The following is an 18888-nucleotide window of genomic DNA, read 5'->3' as shown; positions in this document are numbered from 1 at the left end:
TAATGAGATTGTGGTGATGAAGGTTTTTTGTTGCAAGCTCAAACTGGTGGTGAAGGTTATCCACTCATCTGCTGCTCATTATGTGTGAGCATGTGTGTTTGAACGAGTGTGTATCATGAGCGTTTGTGGGAAAAGACACGAGTGCAAATGCATGTTTCGCTGTGAGGGACAGCATATGTGGGTTTGTTATGTGTATGAAAATTAGGAAAGGTAAAGATGGAGAAAGACAAGGAGATTCTGAGACAGCTTCAGTGAAAGTATCTGACTCATAGTCGATTGTCTAATTGCCAGTGACTCTGTGGTCTTCTCAGGAAGCTGCACGAGCATTACTCACCAAATCAGAGGAAAGATAGAGATGGTCTCCGTCTCCACCTACGCATTCGTACAACTGTCACTCTGTTTTGTTTTGCGTACATGGTGTGAGTTTAAAGAAAATACTGGGAATTCCCATGATGTACTAACTCTCAATGTGCACAGTGATAACTACTGTGATTTCTATTTACTGTACACCCACTCAGACTGTCACTGGAGGACACAACGGCTGCTGTGTGACTCCTGCATCAGGGAAAAAGCTGAGGCCAGCTATGTGTCATGTCTCTATCTCCTGCTTTCACCGCTGGAAATAGAGATGACACTCAAGAGACGGGTAGGGGTGTCTTGTCCCTATTCTCCACCTTCCCCACCAGTAACTCCACTCCTTATCTAACACAAGGGGGGTGGGGGGGATAAGAACATAAACAAGCCCACACACCCCTCCCTCAGCTTGTACATCCACACTGAGTCGTCCATTCTTAACAAGTGGCTGCTGACGGCTGTTTTATTCTGCTGCTCGTCAGCCTTCCAAATTAAATAATGAGCAAATATAAGATGAATGAGTGGGATGATGCTGTGTGACAGACAAGGACGGATGTAGACTGTAGTCAGTCTAATCCTACACAGGGGAATGTGCTGTAGGATTCAGAAAAACACAATCAGAAGTAAATAAATGACGTCTCCAACGCATTTGGTGAGATTTATCTTTATTTGTTATCATCCCCAACAAGCTGTACATGAAAAATGTCGACAGGGCTTGGTGACTTGGTATGCGTTCTAAGATTGTATTTTGTAAGGTTTGTAGAAAATTACAAAATATAATAATGAGACAAATACAAAGGAAGGAAGAAAGAAAGAACCACAAGTTGCACATAAATGCTCCTGTAATGAGCAGTCGTGGTTACTCCGGGTTGGATAACACACACTGAAGTATAAAAATGAGTAAAATCACTGACATTGATATATGGGAGATGATGTGTTTACAACCTCCACGGCAGAGGAAAAGGGGAGATGCGGACAGAGAGAGATAAAGTCGTACACACGCACAGAAAGAACGAAGGGGAGGGAGCGGGAGGAGCGGGGGGAGGCGAGGAAGTACTTAGAGAGGAGACGCATCATCTGTGCAGAGGTGGAAGCTACATCTCTGACTGCGCTTTCTCTCCGTGTCCCCAAAGTTGGTGTGGTGAGACGCCACGATGTGGATTTACAGGCTGGCTGTCGGACTCTTCATCATCTCCTGTTCCGGTAAGTTTTAGGGGGAAAACTACTTCTATCGCTGCTTCCCGTCGACTGCTGCTGAAGGCTGCATGAATACAGTACAACTCATCCTCTGTAACTCAGATCTACAGCTCTGCAGTGTTTCTTTCTCCTGTTTATTTCCTTTTTCAATGTGTGGCCTGATGTTTAATTGGAGCTGCGATGTATCCACCCACGTGCTTTGTTATTTTTCTCATCTATGCAGATTCAGCATTTCTTCCTTGGCAGAGTCATGTGAACAGATGTTGGAATGTCCTTTTCTAGATGACACACTATAAACCAGATTGCGGTCAGGGATGAAAACGGAAAACGATGCTGTCGCCTTATGATAAAAAATAAATAAATAAATAAATAAATCCCGCTGTGAGCGCGCAGGACGCTGGTTATCAAACCGGCAGATAAATCGACTCCGTGATAAAGCGTGTAGATAAAACCTTCAGTCCCACAAAATGACCCGTATTAAAATCCCATTAGGGGGTCAGTCATCCACGAGTCCTGACAGAGTGCGATTTCGCGGCTCATTGCTCCCCGGCACTCAGGCAGAGACAGCGCCGAGCCGGAGATCGGACACGCAGGATGTCCCGAGTCCGCTTCGATCAGGTGGCCTCCAACATCTGCAGCTTCAGGAGGCGACCTCCAAACAGAAACGTGTTTCTGCACTCGGTTGAAGGACTAATTCCCACAGAGGAACGCTGCAGCCTGGGCTCATTAGGAGATCATCCACTGCGCCCAACAGACCACAGCTAACATGCATGTTTGCAAGTTTAATAATGACCACTAATCTGAAAATGAAACCAACCATGCTGCTGTAATGATGAGGCTTTTCCAAGCTGTGGTCATCAGAGCCCGCTAGAGGCAGATGTTGCGGCCTGTTGTGTAGATGAGTGTCAGCTTAGATGTACATATTTGTGTATTTCTACCACTGCTGAATAACGTTGTCTGTCATTGTTTATCAGAGGGCAGAAGAAATGCCCTGCAGGACTACCAGAAGGCAGACAGTGTCCGGCTGGTTGTGTCTCCGGGTTTCTCCCACCTGACCAAAACCAGGAGGCTGAGCCTGGCCAGGTGTGCCAAGTCCTGCAGCCGCAACAAGAGGCTCCCCTTCACCTGCCGGTAGGTCTGCGCCCATGAAATTACGCTCAGACATTCATAGTAAAGTCACTCTGTTACAATGCCAATAGCTGGAAGGGGCAAAGTGCCCGTTCATCATGTTTTTCAGAGGTGCAATTCATTGTTGTGCATCTGGTCTGGCCAGCCTCTCCAGTGTTTTGCACACTTATGTAACAGTCATCTGAATTGCCTTGCGTTGCTTTATTTACTCCAAGAATTTAAGGAGAACTGACTGTTTCACTCTTCCCCTTTTGACTGCCTCATTTCCTTTCCTCTTTATTCCCCAGAGCGTTTCTCTATGATCATAAAAACAGGAAATGCCAGTGGCTGTCATTCGACAGGAACTCAGCAGGAGTTCAGAGCCAACAGGACTTCAACTACCAACTCTATCAAAAGAAAGGTGACCTCCACTCATCCCTCTCGTCTCTCTACCAGCTGATACCAAAGTGGTGTCTCCTCCTGTTTCCACATCTTTCCATCTGAGAAAGCTCTAACAAGGGTCACTGCTTCAGTATACACAGAATATTCCTTCTTATTACAAATTATTGTGATCACCTTTTTTGTTTATATTTTATGAAAGAAAAGAAAAACAGGTTTATATTACATGTATAGCACAGACTCATACGCACACAACACAAAGAGAAGTTTAATTTGCTAGTGTGAAGTTTGTCAGAACATTAAATAACTATAAATATAAATTTTCCCTGAGTGTTTTAGCTCTGTAATGATGGGAGTCCTCAGCAGGAAGCCAAGGAAGGGCAAGGACTATTGTCATGTTTATGGTGTCGCAGCACATTATGGTTCATTTTCCTTCATTAAGCAGGGTTTGTGTAAACGGTGGAAAACCCCGCCCCACTTGACTCTGGACTGACCACAATACTGAGCACACAAGCTATCTAGCCCGTTTTACTTCATCCTAATGTTTTGCAGAAGATTATGAAAACAGATTTGCCTTTTGGCACCGTCGTGTCCTTGTTAAGCTCCATATTATAGCTGAACATCCCCTGTCTGTTTTCTTCATCAGCCACACTGGCTCTGTGTACAAAACAAATGTTCTCAGGTTGTTGGCTCATCACACACACACACTCACACTCTGATACTGTCATTTTTTCTCTCCTCATCTCCATTTTTCCTCCTGTCTTTCAGACTACATTAGAGAGTGCATTGTGGGTACAGGTCAGAGCTACAGGGGGCGGAGGTCGGTGACAGTGAGTGGGATCCTGTGCCAGGCCTGGGCCTCCCCCATACCGCATGAGCACAAGTAAGAATCCCCACAAGTCACACACAACAGTGTTAGAGTGGCTTCTTAGTGTTAGTGTTGGCCTGTTAGTGATGCAATTAGCCAGGACCTACAGGGCTGTTCTCTATGTGTTTGAGTGTATATGAGGTTGATGTATTAAGGGTTGATTAGGCTCGTGGGAGCAGTAATTCATCAAAACTGACATCATTCTATGTCTTCACACAGTCCCAGATCATTTCCTGCTGTGGCTGTACTGCTTATCACTATGTGTGAGTGTGTGCGAGCACATGTATGTGTTTTACTTAGATGGGTAAATTCTACATACACCAGTGAGCTAAATCCAGAGATAAAACAAACTTTTCAATACACGCGTACACGCTCTCTGCTCTCTGATGCAGCACCACTCCAACTAGGAAAAAAAAAAAAAAAACAACAACAACAAATGAGTGAAGGTTTAAAACATAAAATGCAATTAACACAATGCCTTCGGTCAGTTTACGATGTGAAGTGGTATCCGCAATACAACAAAAGCCACTCTTTTTGTAAAAAGAAATTAGTCTTAATTAAAATCATTCAAGCATTTTTCTTTTCCCTGTTTATTTGTTTATTGTGGCTGCTTTTGCAGAGTAACACTGTCCTTTTTTAACTGCTATTTTCTCCGCAGTGTTGGTTTTCAATCATTACCCTCCTTTGAGGCAAAGTATATCTTGTACCAGATATTTATGGCTATTAGAGAACGTTATACACAATACACATACACCCTATCTTAGACCCTTACTATCTTTGAATCTCTTATTTCCCTTCATCTGCACTCCCATCTACTCCGAGGTATTAAATGGCTCTGAAAGGCTTTGAAGTGAGTTGTCACTGCAGCAGATGAATCAAAGAGGGCAGCGAACATTTGTACCTCCAGTGAACCTGCTTTATCAGACCACTGTTAATGACTGTGGACCAGGTAATTAAATCCAGGCACTTTGTTTGTTTTATCAGTCGACTTACAGGCATGGCAGATTCACATACTGACACACACGCGAAAAAAATAATATTGCATTTTTATCAGTAAATGGTCTCCCCTCTCTTCGGATCTTCCCACCCCTGCAAAAGCCGTCTCATTTTTGTCCCTGTAATTACCCCCTCAGATGAAAAACAATTTCAGAACCTCATCTTTTCAACATCATGTGGAAAAACACAACTTGAATAAAAGATTACACCATGTCCGTCATCATAACTGGTAACTCCAGCCATGTGCTCGCCTGATGTAGAGGACGTGAGTCATTTGTCAGTGTGTTTACACTACATTCAAAAAGTGCCTCATGGAAAACTAACGTTGTGTCTGCATATATAATGTGTTTTCTTCCATTAATAACATCATGTCAGGGACGTTGATCCTGTAGCACTGACATTGATTACTCTCATCCGTGTTCATTTCCACTGGTCGTTTACAGGCAGGTTTCAGCCATCACAGTTAAGCACCAGGACTTGTCTTTGTGTCAGAGATAAAAAGGGCAGCACAAACTGTGGCCTTGGGTGTTTTTCAAAAGCAAGTCGGTCTGCATGCTAGCTGAAGTATTTGGCAACGGGTCTTGGTACATGTGTCTGTTTGTATAACTGAGGCTCTGCTTCTGACAGATTCATGTCTAAGAGGTTCAGGAAGAAGGACCTCAGAGAAAACTACTGCCGTAACCCAGACAACTCCACCGTTGGCCCGTGGTGCTTCACCACTGACCCCCGGCCACTCTTCAGACACCAGGAGTGTGGCATACCACAGTGTTCACAGGGTAGGCGCACGCACACACACACGACATCTGCATATATTTGTCTTAAGATAATGCCCATTCCACATTGCAAATTGCCTCACCAATTCAGTCTTGATAGTCTGAAATGAGCTGCAGCAAATTAGGCAATCACATAGTACCTTGGACTAAGCATCGCTGGCTCTAATTGTGCTCCACTCTGCAGCTGTGTGTATATATATAAAATACACACACACATACATATGGGTGCACAGGTTTTCTTTATTTACTGAGGCCAGCTGCAGCTGTTTCCAGGTGTGTGGTTCAGTTTATGCTGTCCTCTCTCATTCCATCAGGTTTGGCCTTTGTAAATGGTTTAGACCTAAGGAGCCTGGTGTTGGAATGTAATAGGATATTAATCCCTCTGTCGTCTCCTCTCCTATACATAAATTGTTAGCCATTTCATGTCCCCGTGGTGCACATAAAAGGAAGCCACTGAGTTCGAGTTAGGAGTCAGTATAAACAAAACTTTGATATTTATCGGGTTGTGATGAGCGAAAAGCACTTTCCCACCTGTGTTTCAGCCTCCACGTTACATCACACAATATTACTGTCAGAAACAAATGTTTCCCTATAGAAAGGGATGATAATGACCTGTGTTATCTAATCCCCGGGGATTCATGCTGTCAGAGGGTCCGTCTCCCCCGCCTGTATGACACTGGATCATGTTAATGAGGAAGCAGGCTTCGGTTCGATAAGACAGGACGGGAATCCTTCGTGCTCTCCAGCTCACATATGGCATCCCACTGGGCTATCACAAGTTGTACAGCAGAGATAATGACTTTTTATTGTGATAAAAAGCCTGCGTCCACTCAGAAGAAAATGACTGGAAGGGTTCCTCCAGAAATTAGTCTGGGCCTAATAGGAAACATGCGCAGAGACACGCAAACATGGCTTACGCAAGCGCACATACACATGCAGCCAGTGGTATTAAATGTGCTCCGTCATGATAACAGTGGACTCATAAACATCTGTTTCTAATCTCCATGCTTTCTGTTGTTTACACTAGACAGTGTGTTATACTCACCCTGCAACGAAAAGTATCTTCTCTACATCAAAGAGAGCTTTGCCTTCATTATAATACTTGCTTGCTTACTTAAAGTGCATGTATATATAATGTCTGAACTTGAGACAAATCTGTTCATTATTTATAAAAGATTAAATTACAAAACTATTCAGGGACAGAAAATCATGGCATGATGTTCCTTGAAATGGAGGATGAGACCCTAACCCACAGCTGTACCAGCAACCATGATTTATTTTCATCGTATGTTCTAAGTGTCTCATTGTAAAAGCCGAACTCTTCCTGCTTATAGTTTGACTCGTGGTTTTCCTAAATGGCTTGCCCCGTGTGTGTTTGTGGGTGTGTGCGTCGGTGTGTGTCATTGCTCCACAGTGGAGTGCATGAACTGCAATGGGGAAGATTACAGAGGACCAATGGACCACACAGAAAGTGGAATGGAATGTCAGCGCTGGGACCTGGATGAGCCACATAAACACCTGTACCACCCCAACAGGTAACTGCCACACACACACACACACACACACACCCAGGCATGCACACATGTATTTGCATCAGACTAAATTGTGTATGCTCAATCACACTTAAGCTCCCAGGTATAATATAATAGCAATGAGAGGTGGTTGTGTTGAACTGACTTTAGAGATGAAGTGATCTGCAGTCAGCCAGTGGGCCTTTCCCTGAAGGAATGCCATCAGAATCCAGTGTGTAATTTTGTGTTTTTTAGCACAGCTATGCTGGGAAAACTCTTCATTCTGACTTAATTGGCCCAAATTCCTTTAAGCTCTCTGTAGATTATAAAGCAGACTCCAACCATGAGAAAAGCTTACCGGTACACCACTTTTAGAGAGGCCATATATTTTAGTCTGCATAAATACTTCTTACATGCTCTTTGTTTAGGCACATGCATGTGTACAGTATGTGTGTGTGTGCATGGCTGCCTTGTGCATCTGTGTCAAGAGTTCTCCAGCTGGTGTAAAGGCAGGTGGTCTGGATTAGTGGGGACTCGTTAACACATCCTTAATCATCCCAGTGTTTGCATAAAGCAGGCCCCAGACTGTTCATAGCACTAATGTAATGAGCGGGTCCCACAGCCCGATGCTGCACGCCTCGAGGCTGCAGGCCTGGAGGGGATTTGGGACTTGGGGATGACTTACTGTGAAACACCTGCAGCGGTGCAGCCTATTATCTCCCTCACTTCCCTGAACTCTGAGCAGATTCACATATGGAGTCCTTGTACCATTCCAGCTAATAATCCTTCAGTTGCATGCGATCTGGTGAATTATCTCCCTGCCGACATTTTCCTCTCATCAAGACACAGTCAGAAAGTGGAAATATGATTCTTGCTTCAGGTACCTCTGGCCTTGTGATAATTTATGTGGGTTGTGTGCTACTATTAATTGATTTCAAGTGACGAAGCTGTGCTGTAGGCCAATATTCTTTTGTGCTTTTCACTCCTGCATGTTTTGTATTAGGTACCCTGACAAGGGTCTGGATGACAACTACTGTAGGAACCCAGATGGACGCCACAGACCGTGGTGCTTTACCACAGACCCAAACACACCCTGGGAATACTGCGACATCAAAGTTTGTGGTGAGCATGCATGTATGTTTGTTTGTTGCGTGGATGAATGGATTGGCATTTGTCATGCACGTTAAGTGGGGGTCCATACACATCTGTGCATAGGTTTGTTTGTGTTCTGAAGTGACCCAAGCATAATTTACAACTTCCTGTACATTTCATTTCACCACGTCTCCTAAATCCTGCTAGTATTAAATGTATACAAACAGACACACACTTACACACAGCGTAGTTCCCCTCATAGGTTTTGCTGTCTGTTATGCCTTCTCTAATAGCCAGAATGTTTATTTTCTCCCTGCACTGCTGGCCTGCTGTTTATTTTTCTATGCCAGCTCAGATGTGTAGCGTCCAAACTGCGCTGGGCTGTTGCTGCTCCACATTAACTTCCTGTTACACCCACAGGCACTACATAAGGGTCAAACACACCTCAACCAAATCAACTTATACACTTATTGCAAGTGGTATGTGTGTAAGATGGAGGTGTATGTGTCATGGCTTTGTGGTTTGTGCACTCAAACTCTTGTATTAAAGCAGCAGATACTGTATGCTCTTGGTTGAGATTGCAATCAGTGATGAGTCACTGAGACAGCCTCTGTGCTCCTCGAGAACATAAAGCAGACAGAGCAGCCGTGTTATTGTTGGACTCAGGAGTTGCTTTCTCCTGAGTCTGTGACTGTTTGCCTGTTTGCCTGCTAGAATCATCAGCAGTCCTGGCACCATATTTACTAGATGGCACTTCTCCATGTGGACCCAGTGATTCACTGCTCCCCCTTGCTTTTTCCCCCTCTGAAGTCTTTCTCCCACCCTTTCACTCACTCTCTCTCTCTCTCTCTCTCTGATATGGGAGTTCGTTGGGAACAAACCAAGTTTACGACCCAGTTAGCCTTAATCAAAACAAGGCTGAGAGAAGAGAGCAAGAGACGGGGAGACAAAGTGAGCTTTTGTCAAGGCCTGCTCTTTTGTTTGCTAAATGCACAAATGGTACATTTCTAATTTTAGGTATATTGTTTAGGCTGAAAGTGTTTGTTTTTGTCTTGAAAATCTTCAGTTTTACACATTATTCGATGCAGTAATCCACAATGTTCAGGCTAGTGAACTTTAGTGACTTGTGTGTAAAAAAAAATTGTTGGATTTGATAAGATTTCCTTTGATTTCCCCTGTTTTTCCAATTATGGCCACATTAACCTCATGATACTGTAGATCCTCTAAACCTGGAAACCATTCATCATGTCAGGGCCACTGTCACACTGACTGTTTCCTGAGAGCTAAATCATTTATGATCCATTGTTCTTTACATGTACTACAACAACCTAATTATAACCAGATCAGCGAAATTATTCCCTGTTATAACACTGTAAGGCCTGGAGGCATGGACCTGGATTATTGCAGCTAACAGATTTGATCGTCACTCCTGATCGGTGTAAATGGTCTGTAACCGTCTTAACAATTTTGAACTGACAGTTGGGAGATAAATCCTGCACTGGGCGATTGTTGCATCTGGAATTGGAATTTCTGCATTGTGCGTAAGTGGGAGAAACATAATTGACAATTACACACAAATGAGGAGGAAATGGAAAACTTTGGGGTCTGCCATAAGTGTTATTTTCTACTTTTACAATCTAGTCCATCAAGGTTTCAGTACAGTTCATCTGAGGTTTGGTTCACTATTATAAAATTCACCAACCTCAAACTTTCTCTGCAGTTCACTCTTTTTTTTTTTTTTCAGTCTTCCCCTCTTCCATCACATCGCCAACATTAGAATTTTAACCAGTTCTTTGCCTTTTTTTGCACATGCTGCAGGATAAAATAGCAATTCAAGCTACTTTGATTGTTTTTAACTGTAACTGCTATGACTTCTATACACTATACTTACTGTATTATTTCTCTCAACCACAGGTTATTGAAAAAGGCTGCAAAACAATGTGTCAGATCTTATATGCTACCTTGACGAACCTGACCCAACCTGAAATATTCTTTATTTCACAGAAACACCGCCCAGTAGCAATGTGGTGGAGGAAACTGAGTGTTATCACCGGAGAGGAGAGGATTATAGGGGGGTGGTAGATGTGACGCCTACTGGAATTACTTGCCAACGCTGGGACTCCCAGTATCCCCATAACCACACGTTCTTTCCTCAAGCCTACCACTGCAAGTGAGTCACACACTCACATAAGACCATCAGCTCACTCACCCACCTAACTGCCTGCCTGCACATATACACAAGTAGACAATCGGAGGACTTTCTCTCTGTTTCAAAGGGGCCTGAGAGAAAACTACTGTCGAAATCCAGATGGCCAAGAATTTCCCTGGTGCTTCACTACAGACCCAAGAGTCCGCACGATGTTCTGCACCAACATCCCTCAGTGTGGCACCCAAAACAAGCCTGTGACTGGTGAGAAACTCAACAGCTTTAGCTAACACTCAATACAGAAGGAGAAAAGCTGACTTTCTCCACATCGGAAGCACTGAGATTTCTGGCATTTTCATATTTCGTTCACACGAGCCCTTGTAACCACACGTATCAATCTGTAACCACGTTTATTCCATCCCTGTGGACAAGCATAGCCCTATAGTACTGTGGGAAGGACTGACCACCACGCCTCACATAAATGAACTCTGACAGCAGCTCAGAATTGCCAGGTCTCACTGGACAGTGAAAGATGGAGTGGAAGGATTTGCGCTGGATGGGATTCTTTTTGGGGTAGCAAGTGATTTGGACGTAAAAGATATAGACGTATGGCTGAGTACACAAATCACGATTTCCCGAGGGATCATAGGGATATTTCTTTGAGATCGTGTTGGCTTTGCAATGGGTTTATGAACCCTCTCTGAGGTTGTGTTTTGGTCTGCCCTCGAGGGTTGAACATGTTCCCATATAGAAACGGTATTCAGGGTGACAGACAACTTAAAAACCTTATTTATAAGCCATGTTTTTCTAAGATATCATTCTGGATGGCTTCTTTGTGTTCCCAGCTCTAGATCCAATGACAACCATAACAGCTAAGAAACTAAGGGTTGTTTTTATTCTGCTGAGAGTTATGTTGAAACAAGTATATAGAAGCTTTATAACCTAGTCCTTTATTCAAAGCTGATGTTTGTTTGACCAGACGTACAGTACTGCATGTGTCTAGAATTCCTTACCAATTTTATTTCTTCTTCATTGTCCAAATCCAGACTGCTACCAAGGCTTTGGAGAACGTTACCAAGGAGAACAGTCAAGGACGAGGTCAAATCTGCCCTGTGCTCCCTGGAGGGACCACAGCAACAGGTCAGCTTTGGATCAGAGCTACTTTTTTTTCTTCAACTACAAACTCATAAAGCAGAAGTGCATCACCAACAAAGATGAGAGGAAAGAATAGGAGATGTCACATAGTTCATGTACATGAAACTGACCGCAGTCTATCAGAGAGGAGTTTTTTTTTTAAGAGCTCTCTGGGATATGAAGGAAAGCACCCATAATGAGCAGAAAACGTGCACATTTTATGGGTTTCAATGGAGGAGTGTTCTCTGTCTGGACAGTCTAGTCTATGACGGTGTGCAGGAGAATGCATTTGTGTTATTCAGATCCGTGTGCATGAACCTGATACATGCCGGTTAGTGCGAAGACGTGCCCTAATATTGACCCCTGGTTAAGTCTTATTGTTGTTAGCGGATCATGTCGGGCCTCTTGATTCTCAGAGGAGAGAACAGTTCCTGCGGGTGCTGTGACTAGCCTCTTCAACATCTCCCAATGGCCAGAGAAGTGTTCCCCTGCAGATGACCTAATTCAGCAGGAATGACTCCCAGTGATAACTTGGCTGGGGGATATACACTTCCCTCCTCACCTTTGACCCCAAACTACTCCTTTGTAAGAATAGCTGAAAGCCAATCAGCTCCACCGCTTGGCTGCTGCCCAGAAAGTCAAAAGTCAGGGTTGGGGAGTCAGAGCGAGAGCTGGCTGTTAGGCTAACCTAGAAATACAATGCATATAAACATTGTTTTGAGACTGGAATTATTTGATTTTCTACCCGGCACCTTCACCTCCTGTGTCTTTCTTTTCCTTTTCAATTTTCCACTTTATTGGTCAAGGAATTCAACCAAGAAGTTTGTCTGTGGTTTTAAAACTCACATGAAAATACCATCAAGTGTGGGATATGTCTACATGAGTATGCATTAGATATGTGTTATTGTTATGTTAGTGTAGGTGGGCGCATACTGTCTCAGTGAGTAATTCCTTATCTTGTCTGTGGGGAGAGAGCCTACACAGCTGTGTAGTCTGACTTTCCAGATCCTATCTGGCTAAATCTGTTCAGCTTTTACTAATAGTTACAAATCACGGGCAAATCCTTTTTACACCAACAGCTGAATTATCTGCTCAACTAGGCTTATTTTGAAAATTGTCTTCATGGCTGACTGAATGTTTATGGAAGATTAGTTATTGGATCTTTTGTGTTTGTCCAGTGGTGAAAGGGGCATGCTGATGGCTGGCTTGGAGCGAAACTACTGCAGAAACCCTGACAAAGACAAACACGGTCCCTGGTGTTACACCAATAACTCTGCCATACCCTGGGACTACTGCACTGTAAAACCATGTGAGTGCATGGATGTGTGCACACAAACACCCACAATCACACAGACAGACACACTATTAGGGGAAACAGTCTTGTGCTTCTGGATCTAAGACTCAGAGTGGTGTGGCTTTGTTTGCACTTTGTCTGGTTGTCCATCTCAGTTACATACACACTATTTGCAGCATGTAGATCTGTCTACACTCACAGGGCAGTTTGTGTCAGAGGAGATTCACAACTCATCAGGATGACAGAGAAGGGCTCATTTTAACGATTCCCACATGGACCCAAAATGCACCATGACTGTTTCTTTGTTTAATATACCGACTATACATCACAACTCATTTGTTGGCTTGGAACCAGGGGAAAAGTACACTGAAAAAAGAATCACAAACGTTTTATCTTGTGCTGGAAAATGGTCAGTATACATGCTAAAATATATAAATGCTATAATGCTATAAAGTATAAATGCTACACCGTGAAGCCGTATGAGGTATGGTGCAGTTAAAGAAAGCACAGGAGATTGAAGGAAGAAACGGATTGTGCGGGGAGAGACAAATAGGAGGGCCCTGGTGGCTGTGGCTTTACTGTCACAGTGAAATTTACACCCCTATGAGAGGTTGCCTCTTATCTTGTATCAGTTAATACTCACTTGTTTGTCTCGTCTCCTCTGTGCAGGTGATGCTTCACAGAACACCATTCCACTGGGTGAGTGTGTATGTCAGCTCGTCCGTCTCTCTGTTGTCTGTATGCCTGTCTGTGTTTGGGATTGGTCTGTGTTTTTATGTGTAGCTTTTACATTATGCAGGACATTATGCTGTCTATTAGGTGTGTGTTTTTGTGAACGTGTTTAAGTTAGGTGTGTGTGTCTGTGTGTAATCCATCTTCGCATAATAATTGAAGAAGCAATTAGGAACCTCAGCCTCCTGACATAAAGACTTTAAATTACACTCGTGTTATGTGAACACATTCAATAATTACATTTACTAATGGCCTCATCAGCATAGCTCTTCATGTTCCATATGTAATGATGGCTATGGCGGATCATTAGGCAGCTCCACAGCCTCTCTTACTGGGACTGTGTAAACAACATTTTACCATTAATGACAGTATGTCTGTGTATGATATTCATTTATATCCTAGACTAAATTAGTGTTAAATTAAGTGCGTGTGTCTCTCTACTTCCAGGCGAACTGTCCTCCGTGGGGTGTTTTGTCCATAAAAGAATTAGGATCGTGGGTGGAGGACCAGTGAACATATCAGACGGCAGCTGGATGGTCAGCATACAGAAAGGGTACAGCGGTGCATTTAATATTCTACACATGTTCTTCTAACATTGAAGAAGAGCAGGAGGCCATCCTGCTCAGATGGCCGGTGAATTCATAAAAGTTTAAGTGGAACTGTTCTTTTTGTTTATTGGATCTTTCTGATGTTGTTTCAGAGCCCTGTCTCATAACAGGTCCTGCAAAGTCAACATTGACAGTAACAAATGTAGCGAGTTTAGACAGAAACATAAGAAACGCCCTTCTTCTTCTCCATACAATAAAATGAAACAGCCTTTTAAGTCACATTCTAAAGACCGTGGCTCTCTATACCGTTAATGCCATACATCACCACAGACACCGTCAGCTGTGCATAATTACCCTTTTAAAACTTGAGTTCCCATTAGCCATAGGGTCATGTACAGCTGCCAGTGTGTTAAATCAGTCCTTTATGTGCCATTTATGTGCTGTTTGTGTGCTTCCACAGGTCGCTGCACTGGTGTGGGGGTTCATTAATACGAGAGGAGTGGGTACTGACTGACAGACAGTGCTTCTCCTCATGGTAATCCTTGGTGGCTATTAAAGTGAATTCCCTTTTAGTTGAACCCAGAACTGTCTGTGCATTTCTGTTTTATACCCTCTGTGTATTCAAGATTTATTTATTCAGTTCATATGTGTCTCTTCATGTTCAAACATAACTGACTCCTTTCATTTGCTACTGTGAGTCCTGATGATTCTGAGCGAGTTAGACCACGGAGAGTAATAAATGTGGAATATTTTATAAAGTATTAACTCTGTCTTCTGCCTCTCTAGTGTTCCAGACCTCAGTGAGTATCGGGTGTGGCTTGGAGTCTCTGATATGCGAGAGGGTGCTCCTGACTGGTCCAAGAGACAGGAAGTTAGCATAGCTCATGTGATATGTGGCCCTGAGGGCTCTAGTTTAGCCCTGATACGGCTGTCCAAGTGAGTGCCTGGAAAAATCATCTCAAAGATATATGGATATATTTTTTTGATGTTAATCATGCTTTGTATTTTCACATTTTCTTTTCAAATGTGTCCAGGTCTGCCCTTCCCGCAGACAACGTCCATACGATTCAGCTGCCTGTGGCTGGGTGCTCCATCCCAGAGGGAACAACATGTAAAATGTACGGATGGGGCGAGACCAAAGGTACTGACAAAGTATATTCTACATTTACTACTGCAGTCAGTGGTCAGTAGTGGGCATGAATGTTGTGTTAATTTTATGCTTTGAATTATTTATTTGAACCGTTCTTCCTCCAGGGTAGAACGACTATACAATTTTTAAAAACAAGAATTAGGTGCACAAATTTGAATTTATTTAGGATTTTAATATTTGGTCAAATGTCCCAAGTTTCACCTCGAACAGACACTTTCTGTGGCCATCAACAAGCTTCTGGCATTACTCAGGCTGCATATTTGACCACTATTCTTGGCAGAATTGGTTTGAAAGTCTCACCTTGACTCATCCAAATGTAGTTCTTGTCATTGTGGACAAATACCTTAATGTTTGTCTCGCCTGACCATAAAACTTTTCTCATTTGGTTTTTCAAGAAGAGCTGGAGCTTCTTATTAAAAGATTTAGGTGAATGTATGTATATAGTTGAGCCTGTATGTATAATTTTGACCCTGTGATGAGTGCATATAAACTTCTGACCACAACTGTACATATTGTCTATGTCTCTCAGGTTTTCACTATATTGTATTAAGATTTTTTCTGCAACAATCCTTATTTTGTATATTGTATTTTATTTTGAAATGATGGTGGGTGGGCAGGAATTGTAACCCCATCTTAAATAATTGGTTACTGTACAGTATGTTTTAGGCCATATGTCATCAAAATCTGAGATCAGCACTGCTTGCACAAAAAAATAAAAATATAAAATATAAATAAAATTAAATATATAAAATATGTATAAATTACCCAGACTTCCCTCAATGAGTTAGAAAAAAATGAAAATGTTGCAAGAATATGCAAATATGATGAATTACTTTGAATTACTTTACAAGATTATATGCACGACCAAACATACAATAAAGAACTAATGTTAACTCCCAGGTACTGGCCATGAAGACATGCTCAAGGCCGTTGACCTTCCCATTGTCACTAATGAGAGATGCAGAGAGATGCACAGAGGCAACTTTCACATCACCAACACCAAGATCTGTGCAGGAGGCAAGAGGAACGAGGGAGTGTGTGAGGTAAAACTGTTACTCGTTCTTATTAATGTCTTTGCGAGGTATTTAAAACAACTTTTCCAATAATTAGAAGAGGAAAAAAGTCTAATAGAACATAGTCAGTCCTTATTGGTAATTTAGAACAAACCTGTAGTCCCTTGGATAAAATAATTGTTGCCGGTCTGAATTTATGAGTATATTAGCGCCTTGGTTCTATATAGGGCTTCGAAAGCTCAGTTTGATTTAAATCTTGAACAAATGTTCTTTGAATCTGGAGGCTTAGTATTCAGTCTGTTGTAAATACACCAGCTGGAGACTGTTGCCCTAAATTTCATCAGTGATTAAAGCTGTGGTTTGGTGGTTTTTAGCTTTAGAAAAAAAGCTGTTTATATTTTAAAGCATCAATGGTAGTGTCTGTCACTGACAGCACAAAAATGCTGCTTTCATTTAACCCTGCCAAAATAAATACGGTGATGACAGACATTTGCTAACCACTGACGCAGAAAAACGGCCAATTTCTTCTCTTGCAGAGGGATTATGGTGGCCCTCTCGTGTGCCAGGATGGTGAGATCAAGGTTATTGTCGGAGTGAGCGTCCATGGCAGAGGCTGTGCTCGAGCCAACCAGCCTGGCATCTTCATCAATGTGCCCTTTTATACACAGTGGATATACAAGGTCTTCAAATACTACCCCAACCCTGAGATTGTTTAGCCCGACATGACAGAGGATAAACCAGAACCAGGGGACAGAATCGTGCCGAGAGCCTCTTCCCCTGTAAATCCAGCGGTGCGCTCAGGACTCATGGCTTCTATGTTGTCCATATTTACAATGCCCACAGATAAATTAGATACAGAACTGCGGACAGATGAACGGATAGTTACACTGTTCAAATCTCAAAGGAAAAAAATTAACTGCTGAAGCAGCAAATAGTAAAATGCATTTGTCTGAGAGAATCAGTTTGAAGCGAATCAAGAAAACAAATATTTGGTTTTCATTCATTTTTCATGGTTTTCTTGCAGTAGCAAACTTACCAGAGCAATCTGTGTGTATGTGAATACTCTTTATTCCTGGCATTACTTGAATGTTTTAAAACACCAAAGAGCAGTGGTTCAGCAGCTCCCTCTTTAGAGTACATCAATGGGCCACTTAGAAAACTATCCAGTGGTAGGGCAATGTTAAGGGCACTCTTACCAAGCTCCATGCATCCCAAGGGGCTACAATAAAGTGGCCCTTACTGTACATAGTATTTTAATGAGTGTGTTTGTGACACTCTAAAAGTGATATGGGTCTTATAGATCTATGACAAGAAAAATGAATGTTATGCTCGGCAGATAAACAATGTATAGTATGTTAATTACATTTCAGCTTTCAGCCATGTTTCCGTCTCATAATAATGTCAGCTGGAAAGTATCACCAAAATAAATTCCATTTTGAGTATTGTAAAGTTATGGCAATGCCAGTGACTATATATGTAAGGATGGTCTTGTCATTGTGTGTAGATAAAGGGAATGTGAGCTTGGTCAGCTTTAAAAGGCTTTGGGAAAAAAAAAAAAAAAGCAGAAAATGTAACCTGCACGTGTACACACATGCTCCTTCTATTCAAAATGTCATATTTCTTTAAACCAGGTGTGTGCGCGTACATCTGTTTTTGTATGTTTTTCGTCAGCAGTGTCTGTATGCAAAAACAGTGGACAGTGTGAAGAGCGTGTGTTTTCATTTGCATGTTTAAGCCAGAGCTGAATGAATTATCCTCTCCCCACACTCAGGCATTGGCAGTGACACTAATGTCCAGAGTGATTGGTGTCCAAGTCTTTCCCTTCAGACTTTGTCATAGAAAATACGGGATGATCTTTGGAACAGCATTGTCTGTCTGAGATGACAGAGTACCTTGAAACAAATAGCACGTCTCTTTTACCAGTGTTAATGATTGAGATTGCTTTGTATTATAACTACATTAGGTTTGTGTGAGAGAGAAAAGGGTATGTATGTTGTGTGTGTGTGTGTGTGTGTGTGTGTGTGTGTATGCGCACTGAAAGATGCTACTAGCTGCTACTCTCCAGGTTGTACAGTAATGTCGTTTGTTCTCTGTATGATATAGAGTCCCATTATGTCATGTCATCTTAATCAATATGCTAAATATTAAACTTAGTTTCAGCAATTATTTGAAATGTTTTATGATGTCTGTCATCATATAAAAAAATTTTTTAAGTCTTGAAGTGTCTCGTATGTGTCACATTCTCTGACACTGTATTTGAGTGTTCTGAAAGCAAATGTCTTCAGTCCAAGTCAGTTTTCTTCTTTCTTGCACACGTAAGTCGGATAGTTGTGCTTCCTGACCAGAAGATGGCACCACAGTAGCACAAAGACTAGAAAGATGTCTTGCTAATCTTCCTAATCTCTATTTCTCTCTCATAGACACACACACATACACACACAAAACCCTACATCTATGGTCACACTCTCTTCCACAAACCTACACACACGCCTCCCATTTAACCCTGTAGCTGTTCTCCATCAAATACTTCAGCAGAATGGCGATATTCTGCTGTCTCTACATTCATATTGTAAT

At 42.4% G+C, this 18888-nt stretch overlaps 1 protein-coding gene across 1 annotated transcript; it reads left to right on the top strand.

The window, feature by feature from the left end:
• The first annotated feature begins 1419 nt into the window (after window positions 1–1419).
• Window positions 1420–17896, top strand: hgfb (hepatocyte growth factor b). The gene is made up of 18 exons (XM_029522969.1): window positions 1420–1557; window positions 2526–2682; window positions 2967–3079; window positions 3826–3940; window positions 5549–5697; window positions 7109–7229; window positions 8209–8327; window positions 10302–10467; window positions 10574–10707; window positions 11490–11583; window positions 12756–12886; window positions 13541–13570; window positions 14051–14156; window positions 14612–14686; window positions 14938–15087; window positions 15186–15292; window positions 16202–16344; window positions 16851–17896. The coding sequence occupies exons 1-18, from the start codon at window positions 1509–1511 to the stop codon at window positions 17028–17030; spliced, it is 2139 nt and encodes a 712-aa protein (XP_029378829.1). The 5' UTR covers window positions 1420–1508; the 3' UTR covers window positions 17031–17896.
• The last annotated feature ends 992 nt before the right edge of the window (window positions 17897–18888 follow it).

This window comes from Echeneis naucrates, chromosome 16 (assembly GCF_900963305.1).
Source record: "Echeneis naucrates chromosome 16, fEcheNa1.1, whole genome shotgun sequence".
NCBI lineage: Eukaryota > Metazoa > Chordata > Actinopteri > Carangiformes > Echeneidae > Echeneis > Echeneis naucrates.
This window is presented reverse-complemented; position numbering and strand designations above follow the sequence as displayed.

Bases quoted from the DNA above. Each gene is read 5' to 3' on its own strand.
- hgfb (XM_029522969.1), top strand. From the start codon at position 1,509: ATGTGGATTTACAGGCTGGCTGTCGGACTCTTCATCATCTCCTGTTCC. The intron at 2,683-2,966 runs GTAGGTCTGCGC...TTTATTCCCCAG, and splicing joins AGGCTCCCCTTCACCTGCCG to AGCGTTTCTCTATGATCATA. The intron at 10,468-10,573 runs GTGAGTCACACA...TCTGTTTCAAAG, and splicing joins CCTCAAGCCTACCACTGCAA to GGGCCTGAGAGAAAACTACT.